Here is a 19,030-nt window from a genome sequence, read left to right on the forward strand (position 1 = left end):
ATTGGAGAAGCTGGAGACCTTCTGGCCTCTAGTGGAACTCCCATGGAATGGGAGAAAATTAAAACACAGGTAAAAATTATATATGGAGACAAACGAGAATTATCAACCCTTCTGCAGAGACTTTTCTCACTCAAACAAAATAGAAATAATGTAAAAAATTTTTACACTGCAATTAGTGACTGCTATACGGGAATTTCTACCCACATTCAAATGGATGTGGAATGGAAACTTCCAGATGAATTAGTGAAATTTGTCGAAAAACTTTGTTTAGAAAAATGTGTTGATGGATTAGACGAACCCTACCAGTATGCCAATGACGAAGCCAACAAAATCGCCCGAAAGAATGGAGATTATGACCTAGACACTCGTGCAAATCTTAAACCTGACCAGAATGCTCACTCTACAAGGAACAATTGCGTTCCGAAGCCCCCATCTCCGAACTACTCTCATCTGGCTACAGTTCCAAATAGACAATTCCATAACAACAATCCAATTACACCTCAGAGCAGACCATTCTACAACACAGGTTTTACCAGAACTTACAATAACTTTCAACAAAGTCCTAGTAGACCTTTGAATTTCCAGAATATTGGCGAGACACCAGCCCCAATACATCCATTAAATCTTAACAGATCTGCTAATCTCATAAATATGAGACCAAATTATAACAAACCAACGAACACTCCGGTACCCGGAAAAGCATTCTCTCAACAGGCACGTGTGTTCCCTAGGCAGAACCATGAGCTGTCTACCCAGGACGTAGATCAGGAACAAAATTATTTCGAGAGCGAATACGGCTACCAGAATGAAGATTACCAGGAATCTCATCTTTTATTAGCCCCCGCCATAGTAACTTAGGAACCGTTCGTCAACTATTTGAACCGACGACGGTCAGAAATGTGATGGTGCCCCGCCGCTGACATCGCGTTAATTTGAACCGAGCACCTGGATACCTAGAAAGCAGTGTTGTTCATAAGTACCTTTGAAACATTATTTCTTGACGTATAAAAATCAGATTCAATTGTGCCTTCAGCCGAGACAGTTCGTATTTTTTCTAAAAACCTAAATCAGATAATCCGTGAGTTAACTTATATATATATATATATATATATATATATATATATATATATATATATATATATATATATATATATATATATATATATATATATATATATATATATATATATATATATATATATATATATATATATATATATATATATACATAATTACGGCAGTGTACACAATAATTAATTAATAATTAACATTAAAGAAAGTAAACAAAGAGAGGATCTCAAGCAAATTATTATGCAAATTTAATCGGAAATTGTCCGGTTATATTGATTGACTTACGCACATCTTAAGCGTGATGTAACGAAAATACTTTAATGGGATTATCCCATTTCTTCCTTATCCTGAGTTATATGGTCGGACAGTACCTAATTATTTTCTTTTTGCGAAATTTCCAGCTTACTTCTACATTTGCTTTAAAAATTGGTCTCGAGTGGAGCATAATGCATGCCTTGAGATTACAACAGAGACGAAGCTTAATGCGTATAAATACGATATAAATCCTCACGCGCATGCTCGTTTCGTCCGGTGACGTCAATTTATGGCGAACTGCTCGAACAATGACTTATCATGCTTTTCGATTTATTTCAAGTATTTCCAGGTTCTAAGTTGCACATCACTAATGAAAAGTTTTTTTTTGGCTTTTGGAAAACATGTAAATATTTAAAATATTTCTAGTATAAAAGTAATCTGGACGGTTTAGCATTATCAACGAAAAAACACATCGAAGAGTGTTTGATAGGTCGGTCAACTGAGTTTTACAGCTCAGTGCAAATCGGAGCCCGATTGGATTTTATCGCAGGAACAAAAATATACTAACCTATGATATTTCTCAGATATATACACCTCAATAAATCACCTCAATCATAAAATATTCGACTTAATTCGTTCTTGGTTTGCTATCCTTACCTACTAAAACATGTAAATCTAGTTATCAAACAAGTTTACACAATTTACAGCCGAAACGGTTACGAAAAGACTAATTCCATGCATCGTTTCACAACTCTCACGCTTCGATTTCGATAAGTATCTTCTCGTCTGCTTCTATATCAGTCAGTAAAGCGGCGGACAGTTCTGTACGCGCTTTCTGTATTACCCAAACCATAAGGGCCGCGCCGACAATTACCTGTTTGCGATAAGTGTTGATTCAGCAAATAGCGAAGAACGGTGGTTATGACAAACAAAAACAATTATTATTGCTATTCTGTGTCGGATGTTTGGCAGACTTACCTCAACTACAAACACACCGTACCCAGCGAGACCAAGCGCAGCGTTGTGGTCGTTGAGCACTTCATGAATCGAGCGCAACTTCGAACCCAAATACACGTTGATAGTTTGCGCAGGGAGTAGTCCTATCACCGTTCCGGTATGGTAGCTGCGCGAATTTACTGCACTGAGCTGGAAAAAAACGAGCATGTACATTACGTTTGATAAATACCAAGTTTTAAACGATAAATATTTGAAGTTTACAATTAAGGTCTGAGGACAGAGCGCCACGTGTTGAGTTTTAAATCGACCACGTGGCTCGCTCAATTCCCTTTGCGCATCGTATTTCTCTTGTACTCTCTCGTATATGAGCAAACTGTACCGGGTTGCCAGCATACATTTTATTATTTTGATGAGAAGTTTTATCACATTAATCTATCGTATGGGTTGGACATTACATGGATTCCAATGGATAATGAAAAAATATTCAACGTTCACAAAGATTGAATGTCTGTGTGTTTGGCAGCCTTGTCGAGCCAATTTTATTTCTCTCTCCTTTTTCAGAATGCTATCAGGAAACCAAAGCGAAAAAAAATGGTGGATGCATTGAAACTGACTTTGTTTCACAGAAAAATGCAAGACTTTATTTTCATCGCGATAACATATATGTTTTTATGTACTAATCACATTTAAACTAAATTATCTAGACTTTGTCACGGTGGATTTATGATACAAGCCTTCAAAGCCGAGATATTCGATGAGCAAGTAGAGGTATGCTTTTTTGAGCGTTCCAATTTTCAGCAGTTCTTCGGTCAGAAAAAAATACAACACGACCGCTGAACTCAATGAATCATTCTGAAAATTTCACAGAATATTCTCAACTAAATTTCGAAGACATTGTCAGGTGGGTTTTTTATATTCTGCACCGTTTCCAAGAAAATTTAATTTGAAACGGGAAAATAGCAAAAAACCTACCACTTTACGGTACTGTCCTCAGCCCTTTAAACAAATAAAATATCTAAGCATGTGAACGAATAATCGATCGATGGATTACATAATTTATATCAACAGCATTATTCCGTTCTTAAGAAATAGAATACAAAAACAAAACTGGAGTCGGAAGCACACTTTTCCTCCTTTTCCATTGAATAAAAATAGAATTATTTTCCAATCAATGGCTTTGAACGACTAGAACGGCAATTTTTATCCTAGCGACAACCATGCCAATTACTAATATATTCATTGCATTGAAACAATAATTTAGAGAATTAGGTTTCTAAAAAGAATCGTTAACCTTGTGGTCATTCGTCATTCGAGACGATGTTCTTACCCATCACGCTACGTCCCAAGAGAATTTTGTTTATGTAATGAAATACGGCAACGTCATTTTTTTCTCATCAGTAGGCGTAACAGTTGCAACAATCAGTGATCATTGGCGCCAATTTTGCTTTACATACGACCGTGAACTAAGAATAATATTTGACTTCGATTGATACACCAAACGCAGAGTATTTACGTCTGCTTTGCATTTCGTAGAAGTCAGCAAAATTTATTTATAATCTTCTCATGTAAACTTTATCGCTTTAATTGATTGCAGAACTCATACACACATGTGCGCAGCAGTAAATAGCAGTTTACTGCTAGAAATTTGACATTAAAAATATTTCTTATACTCCCACGAGATTATCTGACAGTCGTGATCGATATCCGCAAATTCAATTATTTTCGTTTCGGCGATGAACAAGAAACATATAAAGTGCTTACCATAGCTTGCATAGAAATTGGGAGATAATTCATAGAATTCGTTAGCGTTCATAGAAATTGGGAGATAATTTAAATTCAGCAAAAATCTGAGTTCATTGAATTTCCTGTTCCTAAATTTCTTGGAGAAAGATCACTATGGTAAAATATATTGAAAATAGAAAATCGAAGTAGGCGTGTACGCCGGACGAGAAAAATTTTCACATCCGTTGCTCGATTTCATAGAAAATGTAATAAATGAAGTCTTCATGTTTATAATTATGTGGGGATTCTATGTTACTGAGTTTTCATATGTTTTTCGTATGGTGGCAATCATGCTGTTGAGATGTTCTGTTTGAATTGGAAGTACGAAACTTTTTTCCGACGCATATATATATATATATATATATATATATATATATATATATATATATATATATATATATATATATATATATATATATATATATATATATATATATATATTATATATATATATATAAAAATTAGAGTGATGTATCGGTTAACTAACACTGGGACCAATCAGGAAATTTGAAAAGCAAAACAAAAAAGTTTCAAATTCCAGCCATATATTAAGTTCTTTGGTTGCATTAGTTATATGGCACAAACGAAAATCGTACACTTTAATTTCTGCCAAACAGGACAGACGGTCTTTTCGCAGTGAATACCTAAACTTTTTTTATCTGTCGAGAATCTTCTTTTAGACTTCAAATTGGAACGCAAGACATATTGATATAAATCTGTAGTAAAAATGTATCAACATATTTTTCTCAAGTGTGTTTGTTACAAAACATCATTATCACCGCTAGAAATTTCCTCTTACTTTGTGGAAAAGTTTCAGTAATATACTGTGAGAAATTAAACATTCTGTATATCGATTCCCGTCGTTACACGACTGAGAACTAAGGGAAAAATAAATAACAGCTTCCTAAACATTCAGTACTACGTTATTTGAAAATAACCTAATGAATTTGTTTCATTTGCAATATAAAATGTTTCAGATTAACTTTTACAATAGAATTTATTACTAAAGCTGCGTTCAAGTAAGCGGTAGTGAATAACACATTTTTGAAAAGATGTCTTACCCCAAAGATTGTGTTCTGGAGCCCGAATGGTATGGGTGTCAGTCTAGCAAACAGCACTATTTTAAATGCACGGGGACCTGATATCACTCGCAGAATGGCACGGGCGGTCTCATTCTTGATTAACCTAAGAAAAAGGAAATAGGAAACAAAGTTTCAATATGTATGATATTCGGTCTGTCCATGATTTATGCTATTACTCAACATACTAAGAATTTATTTTGAAATAAAATCAACATTGTATGATTTGTATCTAGTTTCGTTAAACGCCAGACATTCTACGCTAGTTGAAGACACAATTGAATGCGTAAAAATTTTGTAAATGATATACAACGATATATTCTTTTTTTACCCAACGGAAAACGGATCGGAAGGAAAATTTTATTTTGCGAAAAAGTAGAGTAGCAGGGTAGGACTCTAACCTACAATCTTCTCTGAGTCACCTACTCTGGACGAAACAAATTCCTGAAAGCCAATCGACGGAATAGCGCTAAACACACACCTAATACTTTGTACAGCCGGTAGAAGTTTAACTTATTATACTTCCTGTTAGCTACCCTCATTCCACAAACAATACTATAACACCCATCTAACCCTATTCCTCACAGCGCTTAGTGCAGCTCCACGGTTAGTAACAGGTTGTAGGGTGAAGTACATCCTCTTGAAGGTAATACTTCACAAAATTTTAGTTTTGGTTGTTTCATTCGTCGATATTTTCTCTCGAGTCATTTTGCGTTAGGCAGAGATTTCATTAATTTTAAGTGTGTAGAATCCAAAGGTCAAAAATCAGGTTCAAAAATTTTCTGATTTCCGTCTTTATAGAAATACAAGAAAATTTTAGCCTATTACTGTGGAGTATAAACGTACCTATTAAATTGGGTTCGATGATATTTAGATGTATTCGCGCGGCGTCATCGCCATTTCGACCACTGACAAGCATGATTATAGGAAATATTTTCTCCCAACCTATGCGAGATTTCGTTTTTTGTGCTAGAGATCAAATAAATAAATGAGTCCTTAGTTAATCACAAAAAATTCCAAAGTGAATTTTGTTCATAACACACGTTAGAACCGAAAAGATACATAAAAGTTAAGAATATGAACTGAATTCCTTGATTGAGATGTACAGCAATTCCCGAAATGGGGGACATCTCATCAGACTTCGTACACTTAGGATGAAATTTTCCCCACGTTTCTAGTATGGTAGGCCAAACATACATTCATCGTTGTCAAAAATCAGTCTTGAGTCGAACTGGTTTCTCCATCCGTAGAAAAGACTGAAAACATGTACAACGTTTGAATCAAATCGGAGCTTGTCGATGCCACTATTTCCGTTGTTAATTTATGGAATTACTCAGTAACATTTAAAGAGGTTTTGTTTTTGATTGACCTCAATCAAACATTAGTGCATCACAGTTCTTCAACTCACGCTTACAAACAGAAACAAAATGATTTCATTGCAGGTGTACCACCACTTACCCAAAATTATGCAAAGGAAATTTTTGAGGTGCTTAATGATTTGGGCACTATCCCTTCGCGAAATTAGAGATGACCTTTTTTATTTATAATCAGGTTTTAATATTGAATCGAGATAAAAGAGGATACTACTATTGTTATGATCCAGTAAAAACGATCACAAACATATATAATCGCAATACGCAAAATACAATTCTCTGCTGAACTTGTGAATTTATACCGTTCAACCTATTTACGTAATACGGAATCTCGTTTTTTATTTGCTGTCTGTGTTATGAAGCATCACCCCGTGTAGTCAGAACAAAACGTGTCTGACGATCAGCGCTTAACTGATCAGTGCAGAATACGTTTGCTACTATCTCATCGTTAGTTCACCTTCCTTTTCATGTGTATGATTTCAAAATATGCTTGTTTTAATCAGAATATGGTTGTTCTAAACGATTTTTTTTATTCAATCTGTCTATCTATCTATCTATATATATATAAAAATGCAGAGATTATTCTTTGTAATCGCATCACGTAAGAACGGATGGACGGATTTACATGATTCTTTTTTTGTTTGAGCAGTTTTTACCCCCACCGGGTTCGTACATCAAAAAAATTAGGAAAACTTGCCGGAAAAGTTGGAAAAATCCATAAAGTTGTTTTGTATGGACAATGAAATTTTCCACTGAAAAAGTCGTCAATGATTGCTAGATCTACGATTGATGTTTGGCGCGCAACGAGTTACATAAGTGCTTGGCCGTCGAAGGAAACAATACTAGATCGTCGAATAAATTTCTTTGACGCGCAACGAGACGTTTTGTGTGGAGATTTCACATGCATACGTGATTAATTGGGTGTCAAAATTATTGCTTGGTAAATAAATTAATGACAGAATGCATCTGACTGTATAACCGCTGCAGGTAGAAGAAAATTTCTGATATCGTTTACCAGTTGAAGAATTGTGTGTAATGAAATCAGATGAATAATATTGATCATTGTGAGCGCGAGTTTAAAAAATCAGAAAATTTTTTAATGAATCAATGAAAAGACTGTGCTGTAGAAACGCTAAGGTCAAACTAAGATATCTTCCTTACATTCTACTTTCGAATGTTTTAGATTACACTGAGTACACGTGATAAGTGACAATTAGATCAATGTTCAAGATGATTACCATAATGGATAGAGACTGCCATTTTCTATTTCATATTCTGTAAAGAATGTTGAAATTGGTAAGATAAACATCAAATTAAAATTTAAGCGTCGTGTCTCCAAGCAACCAAAAGTTCCACAGTACCTGAAAACTATCAACTTTATTAGAGCTTTAATGTAAGCGTGGTACTTTTTAGCAACTAGAATGTACAGGAAATGTTCCCAGAAAACTTTCTCGCTGCTTAAAAGCTGTACAAGGAACTTCTACAAAGTTTGTTCTGTTGCATCGGGTGAACATTCAAGTTTGAGTAATTCCTTAAAAACGGACTGATGGGAACTTAAGCCAAATCCTTTTTCAAGAACTTTTGGTTACTTGGACTAAAAACAAATTGTAAATATATCCTACTCTACCGAATGAACAACTCTAGAAGAGAAACTCTGCAACATTGTGTTAAGTTTATCAATCCAACATTATGGTTAGTGAGCATTTTTATCGATTACCGGAAGTAAGAGTCACATAAAACGTGGACCCTTATATCCATTCCGTCGAAACCGTTAGAGAACAATCTCTGCTCAGTTCATTGACTCAAAGAATAAGATGACAATCTGTGCATTTGCTCAATTTTAATATAAGTATTTCACATTTTCACATAAATTTTTTGTGATACTTCTTTTTTTAGCTAAAGCGTGTGTGTGTCGCATTCCGTTGATTGTAAAACAATGGAGGCATATGTGAAGCACTTAGTCATTTGACAATTCTGCTGTCCGAAAACATAAATTCGAACAAAAACTTTTTGGGCGAAACGGAATGGGAACGAAAAAGTTAGTGACAAAAGAAGATCTTGTTAGTTCCAAAGAAGATGGTGGACAGAGTCGAACCTGTAGGTGGAGATTATACTTCCTGAGCGATGTATAACAGATTACACTTGTACATTAATGTGTTTGAGGTAACGGTATATGAGAAGCATATATGGACTATCCCGACTCGCCAACACAGCCCGAACCGGAACCTCAGGCGGTCTACCTCGGGCCCTAAGGGATTCCAGTAGCTTCGACCTGGCGTCACGATACTCTACGCACGACCACACGACATGCTCGATGTCCTGATAACCGTCGCCACAGGTGCAGAGACCGTTCTCCACGAGCCCAACACACCAAAGATGTGCGTTGAAAGTGTAGTGATTCGTCATGAGCCGCGACATAACACGAATGAAATCGCGACTTACGTTCATCCCCCTGAACCAAGGTTTCATCGATAGCCTAGGGATAATGGAATGTAGCCATCGTCCCAGTTCGCCATTGCTTCATGAAGTTTGCCAACTTTCGAGAATTTTCTGACGAGAGATACTGAAAAATTCATTGAATTAGATTGGTCTTTCATAAATATCACCTTCTAATGCTTCTAAAGCTCAATAGAAGCTCTCCGGGCAATGAAGCCAGGAAAGTATCCCCCATATTTCCTGGGGAAAATACGGGAACATTTGAGAACTTTATCTGAACGGTCTTATACAATATCGTTAGTCTAGGTCCCTTCGCATTGTTCCATTCCGGGCAATGAAAAGGCAGACTCAACCTTAGCCAATGAGTCTGCCTTTTCATTGCCCGGAATGGAACAATGCGAAGGGACCCAGACTAACGACTAAGACCGTTCAGATAAAGTTCTCAAATGTTCCCGTATTTTCCCCAGGAAATATGGGGGATACTTTCCTGGCTTCATTGCCCGGAGATCTTCTATTGAGCTTATACTGTCCGTGACAATGAAGTAATGGTCTTTGGGTAAGGTTTCAATGATCTCGATGGTGTACTGAATAGCAGCTAATTCTGCGACGTAGACTGAAGCCGGATCACTGAGTTTGTAAGAAGCGGTGGTGTTATGATTGAAGATGCCGAAGCCTGTGGACCTGTTGATGTTTGATCTGTCAGTGTAAAACACCTTTTCACAGTTGACTGTTCTAAATTTATTATGAAAGGTATTAGGGGCCACTTGTGGGCGTATGTGAACCAGAATTCCACGAATCTCTTCTCTCATGGATGTGTCGAAAAACACAGTAGAATCAGATTTATCCAAGAAATGAGCACGGTTGGTAACAAACGAAGAAGGATTAATATTCTTGGCCATGTAATTAAAATACTAGGACATAGCACGGGTCTGAGAATTGAGCTCGATGCGTAAATAGGAAATATTCATTGTTGAATTTGATAGTAAATCGAGATGTTTCTGTAGTAATACCAGTAAAACGATAAGTTGCCATAAACATTGTATTCCATTTTCAGCTGTTCCGCACATACACTGTTACTCGAGTTAGATACTTAGTAGGTAAATTAATTGTGTTCGATTGGAATAAAGTTTATTAGTATTTTGGCCGTCAAGCGGTGAACATCGTCTCGATATATGAAAATTCCTTATTCTGCTGAAGTGGATCGGTGAATCGATAGGAGAAAACACAACGTAGGGTCGATTGCGCGATCATTCATTATTACTAGTGCATAGAAGAAATACATAAAGCCTTTTTCTAGTTTTTGATATACATATGACTGAAAACAAATCAATAAGTAAAATAAATCAATAAGGAACAATCCCTAAAATTGACACTTGCCACTCTGGAAAACCTACAACAATCTATACCTGATGCATTGTCATTCTCTGATTGTGATGGACACAACAAAACGAATTATTAACAATGTCCTATCAGACAAAAAATTTAAATTCTTATAAAATAAAATTAAATTTAAAATCATTAGATGTGATTAGATGCATTACCTAAGGTTTGGCAAAACTATTCGGTTGCCAAGACTTGCTCTTCTAAAACACTAACTTATGCCTATCTACATAGAAAGGTAAATCTCGACGTTTCATGCCTTTCTAAGACTTTTGGAATTAAAAAAAATGTTTCGATTTGGGAAATCTCACGTAACTTCCCATATCATCGACCAATAACATTCAGGGTTTCAATTTAAGCAATAATTAGTTCAATTAGTTATATATTCTACCACCTTCGACCTCATATCGAAAACAATGTAAAGCCTGAAATTGTTCCAACGGAATGTTCAACATAGAACCTGTATGGGACAATAAGTTGTTTCAACACTTTTACTGAACATCTCGCTCAAGCGCAAAATTGAGTATTGTCTCCTACTTTTCACTTGTTGAAAAAAAAAATCATGATGCTATTTGAGCTTGTCATATTTGTCCCGATTTTTTACTAAAATACCCGGCTTTTTCCCGGTTTTCCCGATCACTTGTCACCCTACTTACTTCGCCGATAAATCCATAGCTAGATATGTTAAGCCCGAACAATTGGAAGCCATATTGGATCGGAAAAATTTCCCTAGTTGATATGCCGACACAAAATGAACCTGAACCTTCCTCTAATTGTTACTTTCGTTTAAGTTCCTACTGTCTTGTCACAGAACATTACTGTCGTATGAGTGATTTTATAATGCGAAAATACTGTAAAGTTTGAAAATCATCTGTCATTGACGTCGAAGAATTGTGAACAAACTCCTACTCGTCACAAGTTATTTGCAATTGATCCAACAAATCGTTCGAATCGGTATCGAAATTATATTTCGTATCAATCAAGCAAGGCTGCTAAAGACTGTATAAAAGGACATAACCCTTATAAAGAAAATTACAGCTGCAAATTTTTCCCTCATTTCAATCAAAATTCACTGAAAATACCAGGCTTAAGAAAATTCTCTGTTTTTCGGGAATGATTAATGAAACATAAAATAAAATTTTCACTTGGAATTTGAATGGAATTTCCACATGAAACCAAGTGCGACCAACCAAAATATATTTCTTCATGATGAACGAATTGGAAATTCTTTCGAAAACGGTTTTCTTGAAAGAATTTGGGAAAAGAAGTTCTGTTTTAAAGAGTGATAGTTCCCAAACAACAGTTTTCAGGAATATGATTGGAATAAGTTGTATGAATTCACAACCATTATAAATTTCCACAGTTAGAAAAGTGAGTAAGATCCATTTTGGAACACATGACCACTATCTCCGTTGCTCCCGGAACCGTGAACCGGGAACCAGGATAGCCGAATTCGACTAGCGATTTGTGCTCACGATCATTACACTCAGAATCAAGAAGCTTACGTTCAACAAGTTTGATACGATTTGAAACCGGTAGTAAGACTCAACTGATTCAACACGCTGCTACGGTCTAAAGCACATGTCCATCAGCGAATGTTGGCATATTGGCAAGCGTTCAATTCAGCGTGGAACTGCTAGAGCATTTTGCACCATTCATAATTTAGCATAATCAATCATTCTGAATGCTTCATCAAATGTTTTCTATCGTCACATGTATGAGTTCCAATGCGAGAATGTTTCTTGATCATATAATTGCTTTGCATTCCAAGAACGAACATGTTTAAAACGAAATACATACACTATATCAACTTATATATGAACTTATATGAAATAAAAATAAAAACTCAATTTCTGAAATAGAAAATAAGTTCGCATGTTTTTTCGCATGAATTAGGGAGCTTCAAATGGTACGTATTTTGTTATGTCGTAATATGTGGTAAAGTATATGATACTTGCCTCGAAACACTTTTTTGTAATCACAAAAAAGTCTTATCGAATAATTTAAAAAATTAGGATGATGTTTCAAATTCCAATAGGTAGTTTATTATTTTTTGGTTGACTGGAAATGTTTACATTTTTTCCCCGGCTAAAAAATTTCCTCGATCCTCGAGTTTTCTCGAGAAATCGACACACTACGAAGCTACAAATCGAAACACGTCCAAAATGGCTTCATTTTTAGTTTCTGGGCCGATCTAAAGGAAAAGCCAACGAACGTTCAGACATATAATTGCCATACTTCTGACGCGAACGGTTCCATGCTCTGTACGATGTTTGCATATGATGTTATTGTTCGTTTCTTTTCAATTGCCTTCGGCGATAGTCAAAGTAAACGGAGTCTTCCGATTTAGCCGAGGAAGGTACTGCGACAACTAGTAACGTCTGCTGGTCGAAGGTCGAGGTCATTCATTGATTGGCAACACGAATACTTGGTCTTGCCAGACAAAACCAGTCTCGTCTACACACATTCGGTTTTGAGAAATGGTTCGCCAAAATTCCGAAAAAGAAAGTCATTAGATTTATGCGATAAATAGAAAATGGGATTGTACAAGATAACGTACTTGTTTCGGTTTGATCGATGAACGCGCAGCTTATAATTTTTTTTAAACGGTGACATATAATATATTGGGTATGTAAGTAATGAATAAGACTGCGATTCAGTCACAAATAGGTGTACATCCCTGTGTTATATGCCAGAGCTCGCGCTATACAGACCTACGTATATTTGCATTCGCAAACGTGCCGAAGATATACGTGTTGGGTATTTACACAATTCGCGCCATAGGTGTAAACGAAATAAGTTTAACGAAATGGGAAGCTATAAATTGTCGGTTACGTAGCCTAAACTGACAAACTTGTATGTGTCAATAGAGAAGGTTATTTTGTACTTAAATGATAAAGCAATTTATACGTTGAATTGCAAATGATGGAAGCTTGTTTTTGCTGAAATACGATTAGTTGAATGAAACCTGAAATTCTACCGCAACGGGTTGTATTCTGTTCATTTCGATAAATGTTTTTTAAACATGTATTTGAAATAATCCATTGCTCGAGAACATATAAATGAAATAGACTTAACTCACTTAATTGGTGCAATGAATTCCTTGTAGATTAAATGGAAAGTACTATGACTGTTGGGAATGCCCTCTTGATTATGAATTTTGTACTTACTTGTGCAGTGGCAGTTTCGACTGTAGCCCTTTAATGGTGTTATGCGCAATCGCCACGCCCAGATTTGCACCGATGATCACTGTCAGGAGACCTTTGATAAAACCAAAAAGATAACCGCTACTAATGATCAACACCAGATAACCAACTGTCACAGGAAAGCTGACGATTGTAAATAAGGTCAGAACAATGCAGAATATAATCCAGGAATTTTGAGTTTCAATCCAGTACAGAAGCGTTTTAGCATAATCCCGGAAGGCATAGATCACGAAAACTAGCACAGTTATCACACAAAGTGGCAGCAGGTAGTTGAGCAACGGATTTCGTGCGATAAAACGTTGTAACCGGTAGAAGCAGTAGTTGTCTCGCATGTCGACACTGTTGGCGATGGGAGATGTATTGATACTAGCGGAGGCCCGTTTCAGTTGAAAGTTGTTAAGTTTGTGGTGCTGGTGATGCTGCACAAACAAATGGTGATGATAGGGACGATCTTTCCCACCGGCAACCGATGATTTTAAATCTAGGTCACAAACAAACGCCGCTTTCGCTCTCGTTGAGCGGACGGTTTCGACTGGCACGGACGGATTGCCGTCCTTGTTGGTAACAGAACAAGTGGCCGGTAGAAATGAAAACGTGGGTGACGATGCTTCAAGATATTTTCCGATGTCTTTCGATACAGTTTCATCATCTGCGTCATGAATGCTAATATCCATACTTTTTTCGGAATTTGTCTCGCTAGTGGAGACCGATCAGGTAGTGCACATCGACTGAAAGTTGTTGAAGGTAGTAAGAGCGTGAAAAGATTATAAAAGGAAATAATCGTATCGAAAAGCAAACTCCAGCATAAAGATATATAAAGCACTTCAAAAAGATGCTATCATAAAAAATAGAGGTTAAATGGAACAAAACAAAAATGTATGAAATAGGATGGATCCCACAAAATCACTAGAAATGCAGTAGAAAAAAGTAATGTACTATTGATGAATAAAAATAAAGATCCGTATGTTGATCACAACAGTTATAATACAAAAGCGAATTTCCAATGAAAGACATTTAAACCAACAATCGAACAATATCACAATAACTCAACTAAACATGGAATAAGTGATAGAACTATTCAGTAGCAGCTTATCATTCGCATGCACAAGGTCGATTAGTATAAGTAGTATTGGTAGGTGAAGGTCTAAAGAAAGAGATACATAGCTAGGTATATAAAAACAAAAAACAATGCTGCCAGAAGTATGATGAGGAGTTTAACTACATGCACTGGAAATCAATAAGATAGGAACAACGCCACCAACTTTTCCAGTTCTCCGCAGATGATATTATATCATGAACAATATATGTTGCGAATTCTGCACTTTCTCTGATGATATATTTTCCCACTACTTCAACCACCAGCACAATTTGCTTTCTATGCTAAATCACCATATGATTTGTATTTTTTCATAGAGCAAAACGACACGCACTGCTGATGTTGCAACCTCTCGTTCCATGTTGAATTACTGATGAAATCCCTTAATTTCTGCTGTAGCCTAGCACACCGGCGTCAAGCCACATAGGTGGCGCCTTAGGCGCTAAAAATCAGGTACCAAAAAAAATTGTTTCCTGGAATTTGGTTCCTGCCTTGATACAAGCGCCTAGCACGACTCTGCGAAATATGTTCCTCCTCCTACATTCACAACACAAACGAAGCAAGCAAATACGGTTCACGCCGACTGGTCACACGTCGAACATCACGACTATATACGGGATAGCAAACTCAATTTAATTGACATATTTACTAATTTTCACACTTGTTAGCTGTCGACTATTCAATAGAATTCAATATTCAATGACGACAAGGTAAACCAGAAAACGATTTGCGTGTAATTTTCTTTAGTTCCCTTGGGAGAAGAATTATTTATATTAATTTGTACCGACTATAGATCGAAAACATTAAACTATAAACTTTCACAAACGAAACATCGTACTGTCGAAGTGGAACTGCTGAATGTGGAGAAAACATCAACGAGAACCAGTTGTGGGCAAACAATGCACTCTATGCTGTCTCTCTATTCAGAGCAGAGCGAATCCATAAGTTTCAATGCTGGCACCAGAGATGCCAGATATTTTCAGAGAAAATCTGTATTACCCTGTATAAAAATCCGTATTTATCTGTATTCGCTAATAAAATGAAGTTTCTACAATGAAATGATGTTGAAAACTATCTCAACAGATTATGGTTACAGAATGAGAGTTTCGATGAGCATTTTTTTTTATTTTTGTTGTTCACAACAAAATGTAAAGACGAAATTTAATATGAATGGTTTTTTAACCACAATCAATTTTCAATTCCATATACTTTTCTATATTTAAAAGTTGACTTAATATGACAGTCAGGTGATACGACTCTTAGGCCGCAGACAGAATAAACGCAAGAAGCTGAACCGAGCTGGTGGATGACATTAGCAGACCAAAAGAGGGAAGCATATAAAGACAAACACGAGAAAAGGTCCTAAGTGCAAATAACAGTTTCTCTTTGTTTACTTTCTCTTCCGAGTATTACGGTCCAATCAGCAATCTTTCCATCTAACACTCCACATAGGATAATAGCAAAAACCATCAACTTTCGATATGCACTGTAGAATTATTGGAAATTACTGCAATTTGCCGAAATATTTGAAAGAGAAAGTGAACCAAGAGCAACTGTCATTTGCACTTGGGACTTTTTCTAATGTTCATCGAGATATTTTCAGTAAGCCAAAGGTGCCCTATTAGAGTGCAAGCGATAAATCTACTTAGCTTTCCCTCTGACAAGGTCCTATTAATTTATTGTAAGTGCATTACTCGCTTTGATTAGTACGAAGTTTTGCTCTGCTTTCTCGTGCTCACTCTATTTACGGCCTTAGCCTAACAATAAAGCTTCAAATTGCAATATAAATGTTGGTTTTTTTTGTTGATCATGAAATATCTGCACACAAATTTTTACTTTAATTTGTGATTTGTCCGTTGATTAATAAACGTTCATCTCGTCACTGCAATCAAATACTAAAAGATAGCTTAGACGAAAAAAGTTTAATTTGTCTTTATTACTTTTTGTGAAATCTGTATAAATCTGTATTAAATTTAGGGAATCTGTATAAAATCTTTATTTTGTATTAGATCTGTATGAGGATGTAAAAATCTGTTTTACACAGATAGGCTGGCACTTTGATGATAATGGAAGAGAGTCTTGCAGTGCGTCCAGTCCCACGCTCAGAAATATTTTTTTAGTGTGTATAATTCACGCGTTTTTTTTTTAAACGGCCAATATCCATCAACATTCACTTTGAAAAGTAATTTCCAATGACTCGGTACTCACTGAGAGTAAGTCATAGTAGTAAACGGCAGAGAAAAGTTTTCTCTTTCGTCTAGTGTTAAATTTAATACTCTATCTTTCATAGCTCGCTTGCAATTTTTTTTCGAAAAAAATGTTTTAAAATTAGAATAGTTCTAATGTTAGAATAGCAAATTTGTTGTTATTCTATGTGAAGTAGAAGTATTGTAAAAAAATAAGTGAAAAATTCCAGAATTCTCCAGTAAAACTAGTTCAACGGGGCTCCAACATTGGAGTTCGTTCAACGGGAGGCCGATTCGGGACTTTCGTTTGCCGATTTTAAAACAGACCATTGAACCGACGATACAACCAGGCACTCCGAAGGAAAATCGGATTAAAATGTATTCGTGAGCGATTTACCGCCAGTTACTGCAAATGTAGCGACCCCTTGTTTATGATAAAAATGAAATTCTTAAGCAACACTGTTCTGGTTGCTACAACATAGTTACCAAGGTACCCTAGAAATAAAAACAAACCAATAAATTGAGAAAGTTCGTCTGGATTCGAATATCGCTAGATTGCTTCTGGGAAGTTTTGAAGATTATTTAAAATATTTTTCATACCAGATTTGTAATTTCAGTTTGACCAGATGGTGGTGTTTTAGAAGAGCCTACAATCTATTTAATTTAGTAAGCTTTCAAATATGAATCTCCTGAAAATGTAAATTTGATTGTTCCCTGATAAGAAATGAAGAGAGTGTGTATAGAACAGCCCAGGAATACGGCCGCGTACTCACTCAAATTGTTATCTGTCCATAGAATAAATATCGATTCTAGCATGACACGACCGACCGCAGTAAAATGCCTATTCATTTATTTCTCAATGAAAAATTAAAAACAGTTGTGCCATTACCATTGGAAAGGTATTTTACTTTACATCTCGTTCATGGATGTTCTGTTTGTACAAGTACCGAGTGTTTGAATACGGGTGGACTATCTTTAGTATGACTCGCAAAACTTTTAGAGGTACGAAGGATGTCATATCAAAAATACTTCTTCACTTAGAGTATATCTTGGTGAAGTTAATCTAAGTCTTCTCAATCGTTTAAATTTGTCGTCATATTTTTCTCGTATGAGTTTTTATAAATATTTTGCCGAATTTGTAACCATATTCGATAGTATCAATTTCGAGTGTAGGGAAGAAAAAGATGCTTTGATTACACCCAAATTGGAGCAAATATAGCCACAGCTACACCGACGACACGACCAGGCACTCCAAAGAAAATTCGGAATAAAAAGCGTTCGTGATCGATTTACCGCCAGTTTCCACAAATATAGCGACCCCTTGAAAATGATAAAAATTACATTCTAACGCAACACTGTTTAAGTTGCTATGAACCAAGGAGTCCCAAAATAAATAAATAAACCATAATGTCGAATAAAACCGAAACGATTTTCTCTAGTGATTCGCTATTGACACGCATTGCATGATCTTTGTAAGTGCCTGGGTATAATAGTCGTTTAAAGATAATGATTTAGAAACTCCTACAACCGACGAGGACCGGCCCTCGTTCAACAACCCTTCAAACAGATGCTCATGTTTGCAACGCTAGACGGAAATGAACAAAATACGACGAAGTTAGACGTTTTCGAAATACGCTAGGTCCAAGGAATTCAAATAAACTTCTCAAGTTGGCTAGGTTTCAATACATTATTTTTCATTTGAAAATAACTTTATTCACGTCAGCCTAAACGAAAGCCGTGATGATGCTAGAGAACTTGCAACTCACCCCGAAATAAAGATCTCCCACTCAAGGCAGTTTGTTTACATTTCTCAAGTCTTCAATGTTCAGTAACCAAGGTTATGGTAACTGTTATTCAAAATCAATAACTCATCACATTTGTTGCCAGTTTTAATAGTTATCTAGGTGATTTCGGTTCGACATTACCAGTTACTGAGGGGTAGTTAGATTTGCGATACAGTTTTGATGGACGAGTGGCAGGTCGTGTCGTCGGCTACACTACACCGGTGCAGCGCTAAAAACAAAAACGGCATTATATTTCCTCTCCACGTTCCGTTTTCCATCTGCACTCCGCCATAGATGGTTCTCAGTACCTTTCTTTCAAAAACACTGAGGGTGCGATGGTCCTCTGCCAACATAGTCCAGGTCTCGTGGCCATAGAGAACAACCGGTCTAATGAGCGTTTTGTAGATGGTCAATTTCGTGCGTTG

At 36.2% G+C, this 19,030-nt stretch overlaps 1 protein-coding gene across 2 annotated transcripts; it reads right to left on the reverse strand.

Annotated features, from left to right (window-relative positions):
• Window positions 1–1,241: 1,241 nt before the first annotated feature.
• On the reverse strand, window positions 1,242–15,481 carry LOC131437631 (transmembrane protein 64). Of its 2 annotated transcripts, none has more exons than XM_058607104.1 (5): window positions 14,970–15,481; window positions 13,504–14,267; window positions 5,127–5,250; window positions 2,305–2,472; window positions 1,242–2,200 (listed from the first exon to the last, which is right to left on the reverse strand). In XM_058607104.1, exons 2-5 carry the CDS (start codon window positions 14,211–14,213, stop codon window positions 2,081–2,083), a joined length of 1,122 nt encoding a protein of 373 aa, XP_058463087.1. In that variant the 5' UTR covers window positions 14,214–14,267; window positions 14,970–15,481; the 3' UTR covers window positions 1,242–2,080. The 2 variants fall into 2 exon arrangements, with proteins under 2 accessions (XP_058463087.1, XP_058463086.1); XM_058607103.1 differs by having other exon boundaries at window positions 14,802–15,481.
• Window positions 15,482–19,030: the final 3,549 nt, after the last annotated feature.

Source organism: Malaya genurostris, chromosome 3 (assembly GCF_030247185.1).
Source record: "Malaya genurostris strain Urasoe2022 chromosome 3, Malgen_1.1, whole genome shotgun sequence".
NCBI classification, from domain to species: domain Eukaryota; kingdom Metazoa; phylum Arthropoda; class Insecta; order Diptera; family Culicidae; genus Malaya; species Malaya genurostris.

Bases quoted from the DNA above. Each gene is read 5' to 3' on its own strand.
- LOC131437631 (XM_058607104.1), bottom strand. From the start codon at position 14,213: ATGGATATTAGCATTCATGACGCAGATGATGAAACTGTATCGAAAGAC. The intron at 5,251-13,503 runs GTAAGTACAAAA...CCTTTTTCTTAG, and splicing joins TCGAAACTGCCACTGCACAA to GTTAATCAAGAATGAGACCG. The intron at 2,201-2,304 runs GTAAGTCTGCCA...TATCGCAAACAG, and splicing joins ACGGTGTGTTTGTAGTTGAG to GTAATTGTCGGCGCGGCCCT.